This window comes from Bombyx mandarina, chromosome 02 (genome assembly GCF_030267445.1).
Source record: "Bombyx mandarina strain Sakado chromosome 02, ASM3026744v2".
Classification (NCBI taxonomy): Eukaryota; Metazoa; Arthropoda; class Insecta; order Lepidoptera; family Bombycidae; genus Bombyx; species Bombyx mandarina.
The window spans coordinates 2999993-3017599 of record NC_143209.1 but is presented as its reverse complement, the minus strand read 5'-3'; the positions used below and the strand labels follow the sequence as shown (position 1 = coordinate 3017599).

Sequence of the window (17607 nt, the reverse complement as noted above, 5' to 3'; positions counted from 1 at the left end):
CACACTTATAGAGAATATAGAGAAGAAGTGCACAATTCTAATATTTTTTTAAAATAATGCATAAAAGATACATTAAATCAATAAAGAAAACATTACACACACTACATATCATGTATTTCACGCACACACGCCTGCATACTATTTATTGTCAAACTTTTGTTCTTGACGTCTGTTGTCAAATTGAGAATAGATTAAATATTGTTTTATCTTTGTTAATATTTTTATAGTGTGGTCTTGGTTAAATTTGTGATTATAGAAGTATAAAATACAATCATAATAGTGTATGACGGCGCCAAGAATGGCTGAGCGGCCGTTCCGTCATCACTCTTATTCCGTTGAACCCAGTGTATTGTAATAATTGTAATAAAAGTCAATAAAACCGGCAGACCGACAGAGCGACCGACCGACTTGACTGCCTGAGACAGACTGAGACGACACTGTTCACGCACCGCCGTTTTATACTGTGGCGTTACGGTGTCTACCCTACATTATTGTGATATTTATCAAAACAACATTTTATCATTTAGAATAACAATCATAACAATGTCTTAATATTACTAAAGTCGTTATCCATAAGTAAATAAACTAAACTATATATTTATTATGTTATTTATTGCCAATTGTGGCGTTTGCGCCCACACGGCCATACTGACTCCAGCGCGTACCTTGCGCTGTTTTATTTTACATAAGATATAGCCCCGACTGAGTTAAAGCCAACACACAAGACATAGCCCCGACTGAGATATAGCCAACACACAAGACATAGCCCCGACTGAGATATAGCCAACACACAAGATATAGCCCCGACTGAGATATAGCCAACACACAAGACATAGCCCCGACCGAGATATAGCCAACACACAAGACATAGCCCCGACCGAGATATAGCCAACACAAAAGATATAGCCCCGACCGAGATATAGCCAACACAAAAGGCATCACCCGACCGAGATATAGCCAACACACAAGGTATCACCCATACGGGATCTAGCCAACACACAAGGCATCACCCATACGGGATCTAGCCAACACGCAAGGCATCACCCATACGGGATCTAGCCAACACGCAAGGCATCACCCATACGGGATCTAGCCAACACACAAGGCATCACCCATACGGGATCTAGCCAACACGCAAGGCATCACCCATACGGGATCTAGCCAACACACAAGGCATCACCCATACGGGATCTAGCCAACACGCAAGGCATCACCCATACGGGATCTAGCCAACACGCAATGCATCACCCATACGGGATCTAGCCAACACACAAGGCATCACCCATACGGGATCTAGCCAACACGCAAGGCATCACCCATACGGGATCTAGCCAACACACAAGGCATCACCCATACGGGATCTAGCCAACACACAAGACCAGGATTAAGGATTCGCATGGTGGCCCGCCAGCGTTTTAGGAAGGATAATTGGATAGGAAAATAAAAGTAGACACTTAAGTCATTTTACAGCAGAGCAAATCGCTCTGCCCATATGGTCAATTTGTCAGTTATCAGGATCCTCTAACATTTAGAGGACTGATTCACCATTACCAAACCTTTACCATTACCAAACCTTTACCTTTACCTTTATCAAAACACATTGGATTGCAGAGACCGCTCGTCCATCCATTTCTTACCAACTGATTCAACTTCTCTTAATTCATCATTCAGCGGACCATTTTCAATCTGCTTTATTTTAATGGCAGGTGGGGAACATCATCCTCCCAATGCCTTTGCATCCCTGTCCCACTTTGGTACTGCAGCCGATAATCACATCTCCGCGTCGGTAGCTTTTCTAAAATTCGAACATGGCACGCCAGTGAGAGTAGCGTTCTGATCCCACTTCTGATGACGGCGCCAAGAATGGCTGAGCGGCCGTTCCGTCATCACTCTTATTCCGTTGAACCCAGTGTATTGTAATAATTGTAATAAAAGTCAATAAAACCGGCAGACCGACAGAGCGACCGACCGACTTGACTGCCTGAGACAGACTGAGACGACACTGTTCACGCACCGCCGTTTTATACTGTGGCGTTACGGTGTCTACCCTACATTATTGTGATATTTATCAAAACAACATTTTATCATTTAGAATAACAATCATAACAATGTCTTAATATTACTAAAGTCGTTATCCATAAGTAAATAAACTAAACTATATATTTATTATGTTATTTATTGCCAATTGTGGCGTTTGCGCCCACATGTACAAACTTACAATTCCAATTAATTATAGTCGAATTTCGACTACTGCGGGACCTCTAGTTATGAATAAATACGTCACGTTCTACTATAATTTCAGTTTCATTGTAGAATTCCACATTTATAATAATATGATAAACACAAACTTGTAATTACTTGGATGTGTTTAGAAAGATAATCCTAATTAATAATCCTAAATAATTAATAAATCCTAATTAATAGATCCTAATAAAATAAAATAAAATACATTGCTTATATCCAGACTAATATGTATTATAAATATGGAAGTGTGTTTGTTTGTCCTCGTTTCACATCAAAACGAAGACACGGATTGACATTAAATTAACAGTTTTAGGACGGGAGAGACCTTTTATCCCGAAAAAAAAAAAACATTTCATTCGCGCGGGAAACTACACTAAACATTTTTTTATTGCTCAGATGTGTGGACGAGCTCACAGCCCACCTGGTGTTAAGTGGTTACCGGAGCTCATAAAAATCTACAACGTAAATTCCGCCACCCACCTTGAGACATGAAGTTGTAAGATCTCATTTTTATCATACAACGGCTGCCCCGCCCTTCAAACCGAAACGCATTACTGCTTCACGGCAGAAATAGGCAGGGTGGTGGTAACTACCCGTGCGGACTCACAAGATCCATCGATATACTTTTAATTTAAAAAAAAATCGAAAGAGATTTGTACATACGGCACTGAAAAAAAAATTAAAAAAAAAAAGCATTTAAACCTGACTATAAACTGAAAAATCTGTGTTCAAAATACAAAACGATTTTCATTGCAAATGTGAAAGTTTGCATGTGTGAAGGATGTTTGTTATTCAAATTCGAAAAAATCATTGAATTACTTATGTAATTTTAGAATTCGACAAAAAGATTGTTCATAACCTGAATTGGCAAACTAAAATGTCACATACTCTTTCAAAGACAAACTTTAGCGCGGATAAAAACGCAAACTATTGTAAATAGATATGCTTTAACAAAAACCGACTACAAATAGAAAAAAAATATCCAAAACACATTAATATATATACACTAAAACAATAATCATCGAAATTGGTTGACGTGATATTGAGTTATTGAGTTATTCATCTAATTGTCGCGCACGTACTTAATGAAAATTTAAGACTTTGGTTTTCTCATGGATACCATTATCAGAACTGGACTAAATTGAAATGCGACCACACGGGAAGCGTCAGCTTTCTAATAAAAAAAGAATCATCAAAATCGATTCACCCAGTCAAAAGTTGTGAGGTAACATAAAAAAAAACATACAACCGAATTGAGAACCTCCTCCTTTCTTGAAATCGGTTAAAAATATACGTCGACATCGCTTGCAATGCAACACCTATTATTAATTTTTGAAAGCGACCGCTCTAGCGTTATGAAAAGCCAACACCGTCACAATGCCTTGCGTTCACGGGAACAGTGTGCTTAGTGCGAGTTTTTTAACGTACTCGACAGAGTAAAAGTTAACTCATATTTGTATGCAGTTGGAACAGCGCCCCTAGCGGCAAATGTAGGCAAACTTTCCAACTCCATACAAATTTGAGTTAACTTTTACGCTATCGAGAACGTTAAAAAACTCGCACTAAGCACAAAGTTTATGGAGTTTAGAGGTAAGGAGAACCGTCTCATGTGGGAGAAGCATGAAAAAGTATCCCACTTTCAGAGCTAAATAACAGTTCAAAAATCCTCTAGAATGGCGCTAGCATAGGCACAGGGTATGATATGGATTGAGCAGTTGTTAACTGATTGAAGTATGTTGAGTTAGGAAATTTAATATATTTATTAATTACTAGAGTAGTTATTGTCAGTGTAATCACATGTTTACGTAGTCCAAACTAATTTCGTCAATATAACCTAAAATTATTGTTGTGGAGACATCGATTGCATTTTCTTATCAGCTTTAAATAATATACTTTTTGTGATTTTGTAGTGCTTACAGTTCTTTCGTCCTTTTTTTATTTCTCTATCTTATTCTAATAACTTTCAGCGTCTTTATTAAAATTTACACGGTTGCTACAGTAGCGCCACCCTTATTTAGCAGATTTTAACGGACGCTTTTTCACACACAGAGACGGTTCTCCTTACTAGCGATGAGACATACTTGCAAAATTGAATACCAGGGCTACTAATTAAGAGTACGGAAAAATACCATGGTCAAAAACCAGGTTTTAAAAATACTTGAAAATATACGTATGAACTGCTTGACATGCCGCTGTGTTCAAATTTGAAAATACTTGCATAGGAATTCAACCCATGAGAGATAAGGAGCAAAATTCGACTTCAGCACATATACTTTCATGCTTGCAAGTACTTTTTGCTAGTACCAGGGCGCCGTACTTCGAAGAGAAAAGCTGGTTTTAAAACCTGGGAGCGTAAATACGCTTCATCCTTACTCCTTACCTCAACCCTCCATAACAAAGTTGCACTGCACCGTGTGGTTTAATATATCAATTGCGCTTGTACCACGCAATAACAGACAGACCGACGTGTTCATACCGCAAAAAGCTGCGTTTGGTAATTTACAGACACACCATCGCCGGTGATGGAAAGAGAAAGGTTTCAGAGAACATTCGGCAACGCGATTACGAAACTTAACATTTCGTAATACGGTATCATTATTTGGGCATTAATCAATGGAAGTTTTTTATTTTATTTTAATAATTACTAGAGGTCCCGCAGTAGTCGAAATTCGACTTTAATTGTAAGATTTGTAAGATTGTATTTTATACTTCTATAATCACAAATTTCACCAAGGCTACACTATAAAAAAATATTAATAAAGACAAACAATATTATTATTTAATCTACTCTCAATTTGACCACAGACGTCAAGAACAAAAGTTTGACAATAAATAGTATGCATGCGTGTGTGCGTCAAATACATGGTATGTAGTGTGTGTGATGTTTTCTTTATTGATTTAATGTATCTTTTATGCATTATTTAAAAAAAATATTTGCATTGTGCACTTCTTCTCTATATTGTCTATAAGTGTGGAAAATTCCATACTCCTCCGTCCGCGCAATTTTCGTAAAAAGGGATACAAAGTTTTTGCTTCACGTATTAATATATAGATCTAACATGGGCAGATTAACTGAAGGCGCTTGCGTGTTCTCGAGTTATAGTGAGATTTGTCTTACTCTTCATTTTTTTGGTATTAAATTGTTGTAATAACCAGCCAGGTAACCATCTTACAACACGGTATTTTACAACACTGCTCGACTCTAACACGAAAAGAAAAATTCCCGTAAATCCTCTTATAACACGGTACTTTTCTACAAAACGATACCGAAATTTTTGTAAAAAAAATATTTAGAAAAATAGGTACCTATATTATGCACTATGAACACAGAATATAGGGGAAGAACCGAAATTTTACTGCTCATACAGGCATAGTTGAGATGTGTCATTCCGAAAAGTCACTCTCCTTTTTGTACTGGCCTCTGGTCTCATGTGTGCGACCTCATAGTGCTCCGTAAAGGTCACGACCCTCAGCACTGAGGAACACGGAGGGGGTTTAGTCTCATACATATATTTTTTTATTGGTTAGATGGGTGGACGAGCTCACAGCCCACACCTGGCGTTAAGTGGTTACTGGAGCCCATAGACATCTACAACGTAAATGCGCCATCCACCTTGAGATATAAGTTCTAAGGTCTCAAGTATAGTTACCACGGCTGCCCCACCCTTCAAACCGAAAAGCATTACTACTTCACGGCAGAAATAGGCGGGGTGGTGTTACCTACCCGTGCGGACTCACAAGAGGCCCTACCACCAGTAAAGAAGGTTCAGCCAGAAACTCAGTGGGCTGTATCTATGGGTTAGTTAGCTCGTCGAACTCGCTGTTATCGACGAATTCGACGAGGACGGTGACCGGATTGCACAATGTTATTCTTACAAGACAGTCATTGATGAACACGTATTCGTAAAAGTACCTTAGAAAAGCACTTCTATGCTGATAGCCTTGAGAGGCTATTTCAGCTTGACGTGTAGGTGAGCTCACGGGCTCAAACCGGGAGTGTTGCTAACACTGGCCCTAGCAAGAGCCGTGCTTCGCAGAATCTACCACCGGATCGGAAACGCGACCCACTGAGAAGATCCGGCGAGAAACTCAGTAGGCTGTGTCTATGGGTTAATTTACTCGTCGAGCCCTTCGTCGCAAGCGACGGGTTCGGCGAGGACGGTGACCGGCGCTTGAGGTACCTAAAATCACCGTTAATGGATCGGGAGGTTCCGTAATGACGTGTTTAGGGCGACGTCGACCAGAAAAGCACAAGCGTAAATGGAAAGTGGACATTTAAACCACCTAAACAAAAAAAAAACATTTAAATATCAAAGCAGTGCCAAAGTACTCCATATGAAAAGTAAAAATTACAAAACATACATTACAAATACATATAAAGATAAGTTTAACATTCAAACCTCTTAGTTTTATAAACAATTCGTAAATTGCAATTAATTCCAGAAAATTGTATTGCAGCTAAACTAACAGATCAAATTTTATTTAGAAATGCGATTTTTGATTTACATTAAAATTAATGGGTAAAAATATGTTTGCAATCACATTTGGTCTTTATCTAGAGGCATTAACCTGAAGATACATACAGGATACAATACACACCCTGGCTTAATATGTCCTCGAGTACTGTAGCAAAACAATTTAAAACCTATTTTATGTCTCAATCAATTCACACAATTGTCGCAATAACCAGACTTAACCAAATATTTTTTTTATTTATTTCATTCTAGATTGAGCAAGAATTATCACTTTATATGGAAACTTGAATTGGTATTTAATCCAAATTTAGTAATTCGGAGACAAGTTAGGTTAGTTTCTCTGTATGAAGACGTCACTTTGGCAAGGTTTGCAAAAATTATCTACCACTGCCTACCATTGGTCCAGGACGTATTGTGTATATTGTCTAATACGTAGAACAGTGTGTTCACTGGTTTGTGACTTTATATTCTAATAGAATTAATCTACTGTTTGTTTTTTTATTCCAGGAAAATAAAACGTGTGTAATTATTTCAGGGTTTTCTTCCCCTTATCTGATTAAAATGCAAATGACCTGAATGATCTCAGAGCATGATAATCCAGGTATTAATAGAGAGCAAATCTATGAAACATTTGTTCTTGTAACAATAAAATTCTCAATCGTATTAGTGAGTGAATCCATGGGGCAAGTCTTGTTTACGAAAATAATAGAATGGAACCTACATACCATGGTACACATGTGAAGCCACTAATAATTTTGAAATAATCTTAATTGTGTGGTCAAGGAAATATGTCAGTATAGTTTCCCGTGGGAGTGAGACATAAAAGGTAGCCTATGTCACTCTTCTAATCTAAGACTATCAATTAAATTAATAAACACTCACTTAATAAAAATCATGTGCACATTGCTCGATTTCAACAAGATAAAAGAAATAACTTATTTTATCTAAATTTGGTAATTTTTTTATATTTTTTATTGCCTAGATGTGTGGACGAGCTCACAGCCCACCTGGTGTTAAGTGGTTACTGGAACCCATAGACATCTACAACGTAAATGCGCCACCCACCTTGAGATATAAGTTCTAAGGTCCTACCACCAGTAAGTTAGTAAAACGTACTTTCCCTAAGGAACGAAAAGTTTTTCGTAATAAAAGGTAGCCGATGTCATCCTTCTGAATTAAAACGATTACTTTAAAACTATGTCAATCTGTTTCTTCATTTCAACATGATAGAAGGACAAAGAAACAAACAAACAAAAGCACTTTCATATTTATGATATTAATAAAATAATAGTAATAAATAGTGTGGTTAATGACTCTTTCAGTGTTCAAATGTAAGCTTGTGCTATTCTAGATAGACAGCACACAGTATAGTCATTACTTAATCTGCTTTATTGCTTTTTATTTTATAATATTAGTAATTGATTTTAGTATTCTTTATGTTGTATGTTAAATCATTGATTTAAATAACTTTAACAATAAGCAGGGGCTTGGCTGCGCCCCTGACGTTGCTTACGTCCATGGGGGACGGTAACCACTCACCATCAATTGGACTGTACGCGTACAAAAGCAATAAAAAAAAATTAAAAAATCACTTTGTTGTTGGCAACACTTCAACACAGTCTCTTTTGTTACTCTTCACATCTTAATAATTTACTGTTCATACTATAAGGTGCATTAATTATTTAACAGTAATGCTTCCAGCAATAGCTATCATTTATGTTGTACCATACATTATTTTGTAATATTAGTATTTTATTAACTAGTTTTATTAAAAACTACCATAGCAAAAATTTTTAGGAAAATAGAATAAAAAAACTTATCACAAATTGCTGTGTAATGTGCATAAATTTCGTCGTTCTTTTTTTAAATTATTTGGGCCCTACATATTTCTTTAATGTATTCGTTCACAGAAAATATTACAACAAAATTTTCATATATTATTAATTAGGTGTTGTTCAGTAAAAGATTCCTTTTTCAGTACGTATGTAATTGTTACTTTTGTTTAGTAAGCCTATTAATTAATTCGGATATAGACAAATAACCGACCCACAAAATACATCAAAATCGACTATTATCAATATTATTGAATTCCTAAACTTACCACTTTTCGGTAAACTCCTAATAACATTCACCGCAGCATTAAATTTTTCTTCGAGAGACATTTTATTAGCACAAGTTAACGATCACAGTAATTTCTACTGTAAAAACAATTACAACAATGCACTTTGGACTCAATTGGTAAAACGAATTTCGTTGTATCACTGCACCGTATTGGACATGTTAACTGTACATTGAGGAATTAAGTTACGACTCGTAATTAGGTGCTAATGTCCTTGTATTGTAATGGTTGAAATTACGACATTAAAAATTTAAGACGAACCACTAGATAGTAGATACATAGACACATTCATATGTACTCGGAATAATAAGTGCATTATCTATGAGCCAAACAGCTGTCAAACAAGTACAGAGTAGTTTTTAGGTACGTATGCTACTCAAACTACTCTGAGATTCTTGTTACGCTGTTAAACCACTGAAGTAATGTGTTAAACGGAGGACAGCTGATACAATCATAGAAAAAACGTACAGTCAATGTTTGAATTTGTATGACCGTCAAGTTTCAAACATATTTGTTGGCCCGCTCCGTTATACTTTTAATAGAGCATCGTACTCAATATGGCATCAATAGCAATCTAAGAAGACAATTTTAAGAAAAAAGAGATAAAATCTGTCTATTTTCAACATCAGTCGTTTTATCAAAAATCCAACTTAATTTTTTTGTTAAGATCGAATCTTTTACAATCTTATTACTGCGTTAAAATTTTCAATAGTTTTAATGTGACAGTGGCATCTATGTATTTTATGCTACTTTATTTGGCTTAAAGAAATGACTTCGACTTTTTACAAGAATTGTTCATTCGGTCGTTCCTTTGCTTGTCCTATGAAAAGAAATAAAAATATGTCTTTAACGTCAAAAGTCAAAATACAAAACGCGAATACTCAAATAGCTCTTCTCGTATTCCGATATCTTTAAAAGGTAAATAGATCGTTTAAAAATAAGTTAATCTTATTAAAATACTACGAAAATATTGAATTAGTCTTAACGTGAGTATTGAAAAAGGTTGTTGGTTTATTGATTTTAAGGAAATTCACTAGCGGGACGCTGTATTTTAATTTGCGGCTCCTCTAAATGAAATGTAGTGATAAATTATTAAGGCAACAACTATTTACTATATATATCTAATTTCCTCAAAATAACTATCTGTTATAAAGTATTTTGAAATCGAAGTAGCCGTATAATGTAGAAATAGATAAAGTATGATTGAATGGTTAAGATGCCTATAACCTAGCCCACAATATATTGTCGGCTTGTTTTCGAGATACCCAAACGTGTAAGTAATTAAAACAGCTTTTATGGTTTTCATTTTGCGTTCATTATTGTCATTGTATAGTTTTCAACTTTTTGAATTCATAATTTATGTGGTCAAGGAAGAGGTCTTGTACCTAACAAAAAATAATAATACACTAAGTCCGGAATGTATAGTGTAGTACTATGAATTTTATGACGAACGTAACTAGTTTCACTTATTACTTTTTCATATTTAATAAGTTGACCGCGTTATGTGGTTTAAAAAGCATCATGCGCGACTGCCTTCTGATACGGCAGTCATACCCATGTTCCGCTCGGTGCACGAGGCAACTATGTCCAGATTTCTATGTGTGTGGGTGGGTCCTTTGCGAGGCTTATCAGGTCTCCTACGCACTGTAAAGAAGTCCAATATTATCTCGAAAGACCTCATACGCATTGGCTTTGAAAAATGATCCCACAGCCAATGTGTTAGGTTACTGATATTCGTGACATAATTTTTATCAGTGTCAACAAAAAAAATTAATTCATATTTTTAAATATACTATGACTCCCATTGACAACGCAGCATGAAAAAAAACATCTAATTGTCTTAGATGAAAAGAGATGAACACTGAATGTAACAATAAAAATAAAAATAAGATTACTAATATATAATATGTACACACACAGTACAGGTTTAAATATGCAATTACATATATTTTTGAAACCACATGTTGATAATTTCATTATTTGTGGTGTTAAATATTTAAGAATTTCTTTTTTTCAAAACCAAAGTATCTAAATTCGATGGGTATCAAAATCGAGTTTTTCTTTATTCTAATAGAAAAATAAATTTCAAAAAATCTTTTTTTTTTATATTTATGTTCTATGAATTTCAGCTTAGAAAAATATATTATACAAGATTCTCATCAATTATGTTAGTGTATCAAAACTAAATTGTTGTGATTTACTTAATACATTACCTTAATAAAGAACAATATTGATAATCTTAATTTTGAGATGAAATTTAATAGATTTCAAATAACACACTAAGTTTAGGTAAGATTAACAAATTATCATTTCATTGCCACTATTGATTCCCAAAATTTTGATTAATAACAAATTTCATAAACTCAACTTGACTTTGAATAACACTATTGAATGTGGTGTATAGTAAGATAATAGTTTGAACACTTTCATGAATAATGTATTCTCGTTCTTAGTCTTAACTAGCATAACAATTGTTTGTTATTTAAAGCAACGTAATTTTTGAGAATCCACATATATTATAATGTTTATCTTTATGTGGTAAGGAGGCAAACATAGTACTTCAAATCTTTTAATCAATGACTACTCGGTAAGGAACTTGCACAGAGATATTAGTCTTAGTCAATAACAAAAGAGTTTTTATTTTCATTAATACTCATTTTATTTAGTTCCAATAACCGACTAGCTTAAACAAGGCTGTACTATTGTAATAGGAGACAATATTCTGATGATACATAAGTTAGGAAAATTTATACTAAACATAAATTAAAATTGACCATGGTAATTTAGTACCGGTTGGGTTGTGTACCTAAATTTGCTCATCACTCTACTGTTATTTTTTTTTATTGCCCTTGTAGGCATATGGCCCACCTGATGGTGAGTGGTTACCGTCGTCCATGGACTTCAGCAATACCAGGGGCTGAGCCAAGCCGCTGTCTAAATACTCTCCTTTCCTGGTGACAAAATAGCTTAAAGAATGACATTTACTTAAAAATTTCATTTCAGACTTCTACGTCTACTCAAAATAATCTCAACAGTATATCAAGATGCCAGAACTGACTGAACTTGACAAGGCCACCGCCTCTATGACTGAGAAGCGCAAAGAAGAGACTGCATCATCTGACAGTGACTCTGATGACAACATTCCAGAATTGGAAGATGCAGGTTAATGTCCCAACTCTGTATTTTATAGGCCCTTTGTACCTACAAATTGTAACATTTAAAATGTTGTTGAATATATGAAAAGTTGACTAGACTTTATGCTTTCTGAATATGTGCTTGTTCAAATTTATTTCACTGAATTCATCTTCGTGACGCTGGCGGCCGCCGGTCCGGCGTCTGTGGGACGGCGGGATGGATGTAATGTGCTCTGCGTCTAACCTGTCCCGCCGTCTCAATAGTGCCGACTGGGCTCCGGTCCGGTCCGGGGTAGGGCGCCGGTTGTGAGCGGCAGGAGTTGTTAGTGAGGTTCAACTCTCACATGCGGGTGGGGATCCGACGATTTTCTCCTGTGGAAAAAAAATTATATATAGACAACATAATTTGAATACCATTCTCTACACTAATGTTAGATAAAGAACCCAGTTGCATTGGATTGAGGCTACATATCAAGTACATAAATGTATTCACATTTGTCAATATGTCAACAACTAAAGATGATTATAAAATATATTTATATTCTTAGTTCATTCATTAACCATAATAATATTAAGCTGTAGTTTGTCTGTCTGTTATCGAACTAACTCCTGTATATATATTGTGTGCGTTTTATTTGTTTTAGGTAAATCAACAGAGATCCTGTCATCAAACATTCTTAGCTACTCACTTAATTCTTAGTGAATATCTGTGACCTTGCTCATTCACGAAGCCCGCTATAGAAAGCAGAGTATTAAATACACTTGACATTGGCGAAATCTAAAAGGAAACGCCATAAACCTAAGAGATAGATAGATAGAAAATAAAGGCAGTGTAAAGTAATAACTCAGAAGAGATTAACATCAATAGTGAGATTTTGGAAAAAACTTGCCCTCATCATTGCCAGCAATTTGAAAATTAAACTAGGGCTTATGTTTTGTTAAACAGGTGCACCAGATGCAGGTGGAATCACCAACCCAATTGCTGGCATTGACATCGTCAGCAAATCGAAACAATCTCGTGGTGAGAAGAAGGCCAGAAAGATAATGAGTAAACTCGGTCTCAAACCAGTGAGTGATAGAATTTATATCTTTATTTGCAAACCTTATGATAATGTGGCACACATACATTTTTATTAAGTAGTTCATAGCACAAGTTTTGTGCTTACTGAATTGTCTTTAAATTTTTTACCTATTAGTATTTTATAATGATAAGCTTATAAATGGTGTTGTGAAAGGCTGCACAATTAAATTCAAAAGAGTCAAGTTTGCATTCCACTGGGAAAAGCATGAATTTTCATGTGATGTTGGTATTCCAATATACGCCCTCTGTCCTTCATTTAATGCAAGTTCTCAAATGCTACAATATATATAATACTCAAAGGCCTGTCAACTGTGGTGCGCACATACACCTCACATTACATAGAAGTCTAAGTCTTCATTAAGAAGCAAAAACAGCGGAATGCTCAGTCCAGATATTTCACAGACAGCTATTTTGTTATTTTGTTTTATTTGGTAGACAAAGAGTGAACTTAAACTGTATAAAAAATAACCTTATAACTAAACACCATTATAGATGATTATTATTATTATATATTATTACTTATATAGATCAATATAAGCAATTACTATTTTAGTCTATGAGGATTGATACCGGCTGTCTTATTAATTAGTGTTATAACTACCAAAACATAATGTTTCCTTTCCAAGTAGGATAAGCATTGTTTTGTTCTGGGTTATGACATTACCTACTGAAATAGTTGATATTTTGCATAGTTGTAAAGAAAGTACATGTTTAAAAACATCATTCAACTTAAAAACAATTTATATTTTTCAGGTACAAGGAGTAGAGAGAGTGACAATCAGAAAATCAAAGAACATTCTCTTTGTCATTAACTCACCTGATGTATACAAGAATCCTCATTCAGACACCTACATTGTTTTTGGTGAAGCCAAGATTGAAGATTTGTCCACACAGGCCACCATGGCTGCAGCAGAGAGATTCAAGGCACCAGAGACCACAGCCACTGGCAATGACGCTTCCACAACTGGAACGGTAAGCTATTAAACATTCTCACTGTTCTGCCTATTTCTGCAGCAAAGTGATTTACTGGTGGTAGGACCTCTTGTGAGTCAGCACGGCTAGGTACCACCACCCTGCCTATTTCTGCCGTGAAGCAGTAATGCCTTTCGGGTTGGAGAATGGGGCAGCCGTTATAACTATACCTGAGACCTTAGAACTTATATCTCAAGGTGGGTGGCACATTTACGTTGTATATATATATGGGCTCCAGTAACCACTTAACATCAGGTGAGATGTAAGCTCGTCCAACCATCTAAGCAATAAAAAAAATACAGATTATATATTGTTCAGATTTCAAGAATATAATAGTTCTTATTCCATAGAATTTGTAACTTCAACAAAGTCTCAGCATGCACTTGTTATATTTCTTTCTCTTATTTCCGAAATAAGTATAGTCTTATTCTTTCCTCACTATATACTCGAAATAAGTTTTACAGAAATAGTTATTATAGAATAGTTTATACTACTATATTTTACACTAGCGGTAAATATTGTGTAAAATAACCCAATAATTTGGATTGTTTACATAGACGGTAGCACCAATAGCAGAAGAAGAAGACGAAGAAGGAGTAGACGAGACTGGAGTCGATGAGAAGGACGTGGAGATAGTAATGTCCCAGGCGAACGTCTCTCGAGCGAAAGCAGTCCGAGCACTCAAGAACAACCAATCTGACATTGTTAATGCAATTATGGTGAGTCTCTTGACTGGTAATTTTTTAAACCCTTATTTGAACTTTATACATTTAATCATGAAGTATTTCCGAAATTCAAAATGTGAATATAAAATTTTCGACTTAATTTCTTTTTTTTTATTATGTTGACTGTACATAATTTTTTTTAATTATGTTGTTTTCTCTTTGCAGGAGCTAACAATGTAGGAGAAGCCTTCGTCACAATATCTTATGTCACTGCTGTTAGTTTTAAGTCGCTCTCAACATTAGCAACTGGACGAAAAGTCGAATGAACACATGCATAATAGGCGATATATTGAACTGTATACTCGAAATAAAAAAAATTATCATAAGTAGTGTCTGTACAACCTGCAAATTTTAAAGTGATTTTGTTTGGCCACATTTCTTTTTAGTAATGTATGCAAGTGTAGGCTAACGTTTTGTTTTCATTAATGTATGCAACTGTAGGCCAACGTTTTTGTAAATGGATTTACATCAACATGGTCACACCCAAAAAGCTAGTTTAAAAACGGGGACTATTTATGACACTAAAAATCTGACTCATTCTTGCTGTTGATTATTGTTGAAGCTTGTTTTGTTATATTTTAAATTCACGAAACGGAAACGGAAACATTGTTGAAAACTGAACTTTTTTTTTAAACCTATGAAACTAGGACAAGGCAACGCATTAACAACTAGGTACGCTCTCCTAGAGGTTGATGTGGTTTTTATAGGTGAATGGCCTATTTTTCGCTTCTTTGTAGGCAATAAATTGTCGAACAGCATACAATAATTGGAAAGATAGAATCATATAAAGAAAAGATACAATACTTATGTACAATTTGTAAAAATAATAACAATAAAAGATAGATAAGATAAAATAACTATCGCTAATTATGTATGTAAAATACGCATTTAAGAACAAGGAGGTCGTCCTTCGTGTCGGAATCCAAAGTATGCCTCGGTCAAGGTGTACTAGTTGAATGTACATAGGCTTAAAATTTGAAATAATAAAAGTATTGGAATTTACATTTTTTATTTTCATTTTTAAATGCACAACTATAAAATGTACTAGGTATGTATTTAGTTTCGCAACAATAAATTGCGAAAGCGTCTGTAACTAAATTAGTAATCTGTATTTTTATATACTGCGAAGTTAGATAGCAGCGTCATAAACTATTAAACACTTCACCCTGTTTAATTTCCACTTCTAGAATAGCGCTATTTCGGATGCTTCCAATAATAACCTGCCGTTTACAGGTGGACATTTTTTCAGCTTGTTCCCTAAACAAAGTGGTGCTCCTTACCTTTAGCCTCCATAATACTGCAACCGTAGAGCGCACTACTTGATAAATTATTAAATTGAATAACTATAAAACAAAAAGTACGTATTTACCATGGCCGTTTTCCAATTACAGCACAAGAGCGCATTATGCGACATAATGCTCAACTAAGCTTCAGAATTTGTAGTTTTCCAATTACAGGTAATGGTTAATTGGAAAACTACCATTAAGTAATGGTTAATTACAGAGCATAATGCGACTCAGTGACGCACAATGCCGAATTATGCTGAATCTTAGTTGAGCATAATGCGCTTGAGGGAGCTCATATAGAGTCCCTTCTTTATTTCGCCTGGTCGTGTTTTATGTAATTAACACCACAGTTGGAACAATATAAATTTTATTGTTGTAGCGGCATAAAGTAATTACATTAAATTAGTTATTTAACTCATTATAAATTATTTTTATGTTTTTCATATTTGGCGGTAAAAAGGTAATGCGTCACAGACTATATCCTTTTTCCCACATCTCGTGCGTTCCGGCTTACGCATAATAAAACGCCACACCACCCCCCTACGGAGAAGGAGAATCCGCAGAAAAAGAGAAAAATTATCATAGGTCGAAAGGTTTGGAGAAGTGGACTCTGCGACCTGACCGGGTGGTATATTGAGGTGTATGTGTAGGAGTAGCAGTTAGAGGTGCCGAAGGCACGAGTGGACATGAAGGGACATTAGTAGCATCCGGTTGCGCTGGTTGAGGCACAGAAACCCGCGGTGCTGGTGCTGGAACGAGATCTACTAAAGAATGCTCGACGAAAGCTGGCTTAATTCTGTCGACACTGACCGTCACCTGTTTCCCTTTTACATCAATCGACCACGTTTTTCCGTCCTCGGCTCTAGATATAACTCTATGAGGACCAGAGTAAGGTGGTTGCATTGAACGTCTAACCGAATCCTCCCTGAGCATGACATGAGAGGCAGTGGAAAGATTTTTAAATATGAAAGGTGATGGTTTAGTGTGTGAGGAACATGGAGTGGGACGCAATTTAGACATACGCTGTCTTAACTTTACGACAAAATCCGTCGGGTCCTCGAAGCCAGAAGGACCGGGAGGTACTAACAGTTCCCCTGGAAGCGTTAATGTTTCTCCGTAAAGCAATTCCGCTACTGTTGCTTGTAGATCTTCTTTAAAAGCCGAACGCATTCCTAATAAGACCAAAGGTAATGCATTCAACCACGAATCATCATAACACATCAGAGAGGCCTTTAATTGTCTATGCATGCGCTCCACGAGCCCATTGGCACAAGGGTGGTAACTAGTAGTGCGTATACGTTTAGTACCACATAAATTAGTAAGGCGTCTGAAAAGGTCCGACTCGAACTGTCGTCCCTGGTCGGTAGTGATGACAGCAGGTACTCCGAATCGAGCAATCCAACCGGCTACAAAGGTGCTTGCCACTTCTTCTGCTGTTATTCCGTGCATAGGCCAAACTTCGGGCCATCGAGTGTAGCGATCCACAGCAGTCAGGCAGTATTGGAAGTCAGAACAAGATGGAAGAGGGCCTATGATGTCAATATGGACATGCTTCAGTCGAGACGTAGGAC

At 36.0% G+C, this 17607-nt stretch overlaps 2 protein-coding genes across 5 annotated transcripts in view; one reads left to right on the top strand and one right to left on the bottom strand.

The window, feature by feature from the left end:
- Positions 1 to 9188, bottom strand: part of LOC114241922 (uncharacterized) — a 31266-nt gene extending 22078 nt beyond the window's left edge. Inside the window, exon 1 of one of the 2 annotated variants that reach the window (XM_028172911.2) lies at positions 8821 to 9188. In XM_028172911.2, coding sequence (XP_028028712.2) covers positions 8821 to 8881 — 61 coding nt within the window. In that variant the 5' untranslated portion in view covers positions 8882 to 9188. The remainder of the gene's footprint in view (positions 1 to 8820) is intronic. The other variant, XM_028172910.2, reaches the window with a different exon arrangement.
- Positions 9189 to 9262: 74 nt separating this feature from the next.
- Positions 9263 to 15752, top strand: Nacalpha (nascent polypeptide associated complex protein alpha subunit). 3 transcript variants are annotated; one of them, XM_028172985.2, is made up of 6 exons: positions 9263 to 9756; positions 11842 to 12000; positions 12919 to 13040; positions 13807 to 14025; positions 14583 to 14744; positions 14916 to 15752. In XM_028172985.2, the coding sequence occupies exons 2-6, from the start codon at positions 11883 to 11885 to the stop codon at positions 14928 to 14930; spliced, it is 636 nt and encodes a 211-aa protein (XP_028028786.1). In that variant the 5' UTR covers positions 9263 to 9756; positions 11842 to 11882; the 3' UTR covers positions 14931 to 15752. The 3 variants fall into 3 exon arrangements, with proteins under 3 accessions (XP_028028786.1, XP_028028787.1, XP_089591287.1); XM_028172986.2 differs by having other exon boundaries at positions 9665 to 9824; XM_089735161.1 differs by having other exon boundaries at positions 9705 to 10111.
- The last annotated feature ends 1855 nt before the right edge of the window (positions 15753 to 17607 follow it).

Bases quoted from the DNA above. Each gene is read 5' to 3' on its own strand.
- Nacalpha (XM_028172985.2), top strand. From the start codon at position 11,883: ATGCCAGAACTGACTGAACTTGACAAGGCCACCGCCTCTATGACTGAG. The intron at 13,041-13,806 runs GTGAGTGATAGA...TATATTTTTCAG, and splicing joins GTAAACTCGGTCTCAAACCA to GTACAAGGAGTAGAGAGAGT. The intron at 14,026-14,582 runs GTAAGCTATTAA...TTGTTTACATAG, and splicing joins ACGCTTCCACAACTGGAACG to ACGGTAGCACCAATAGCAGA.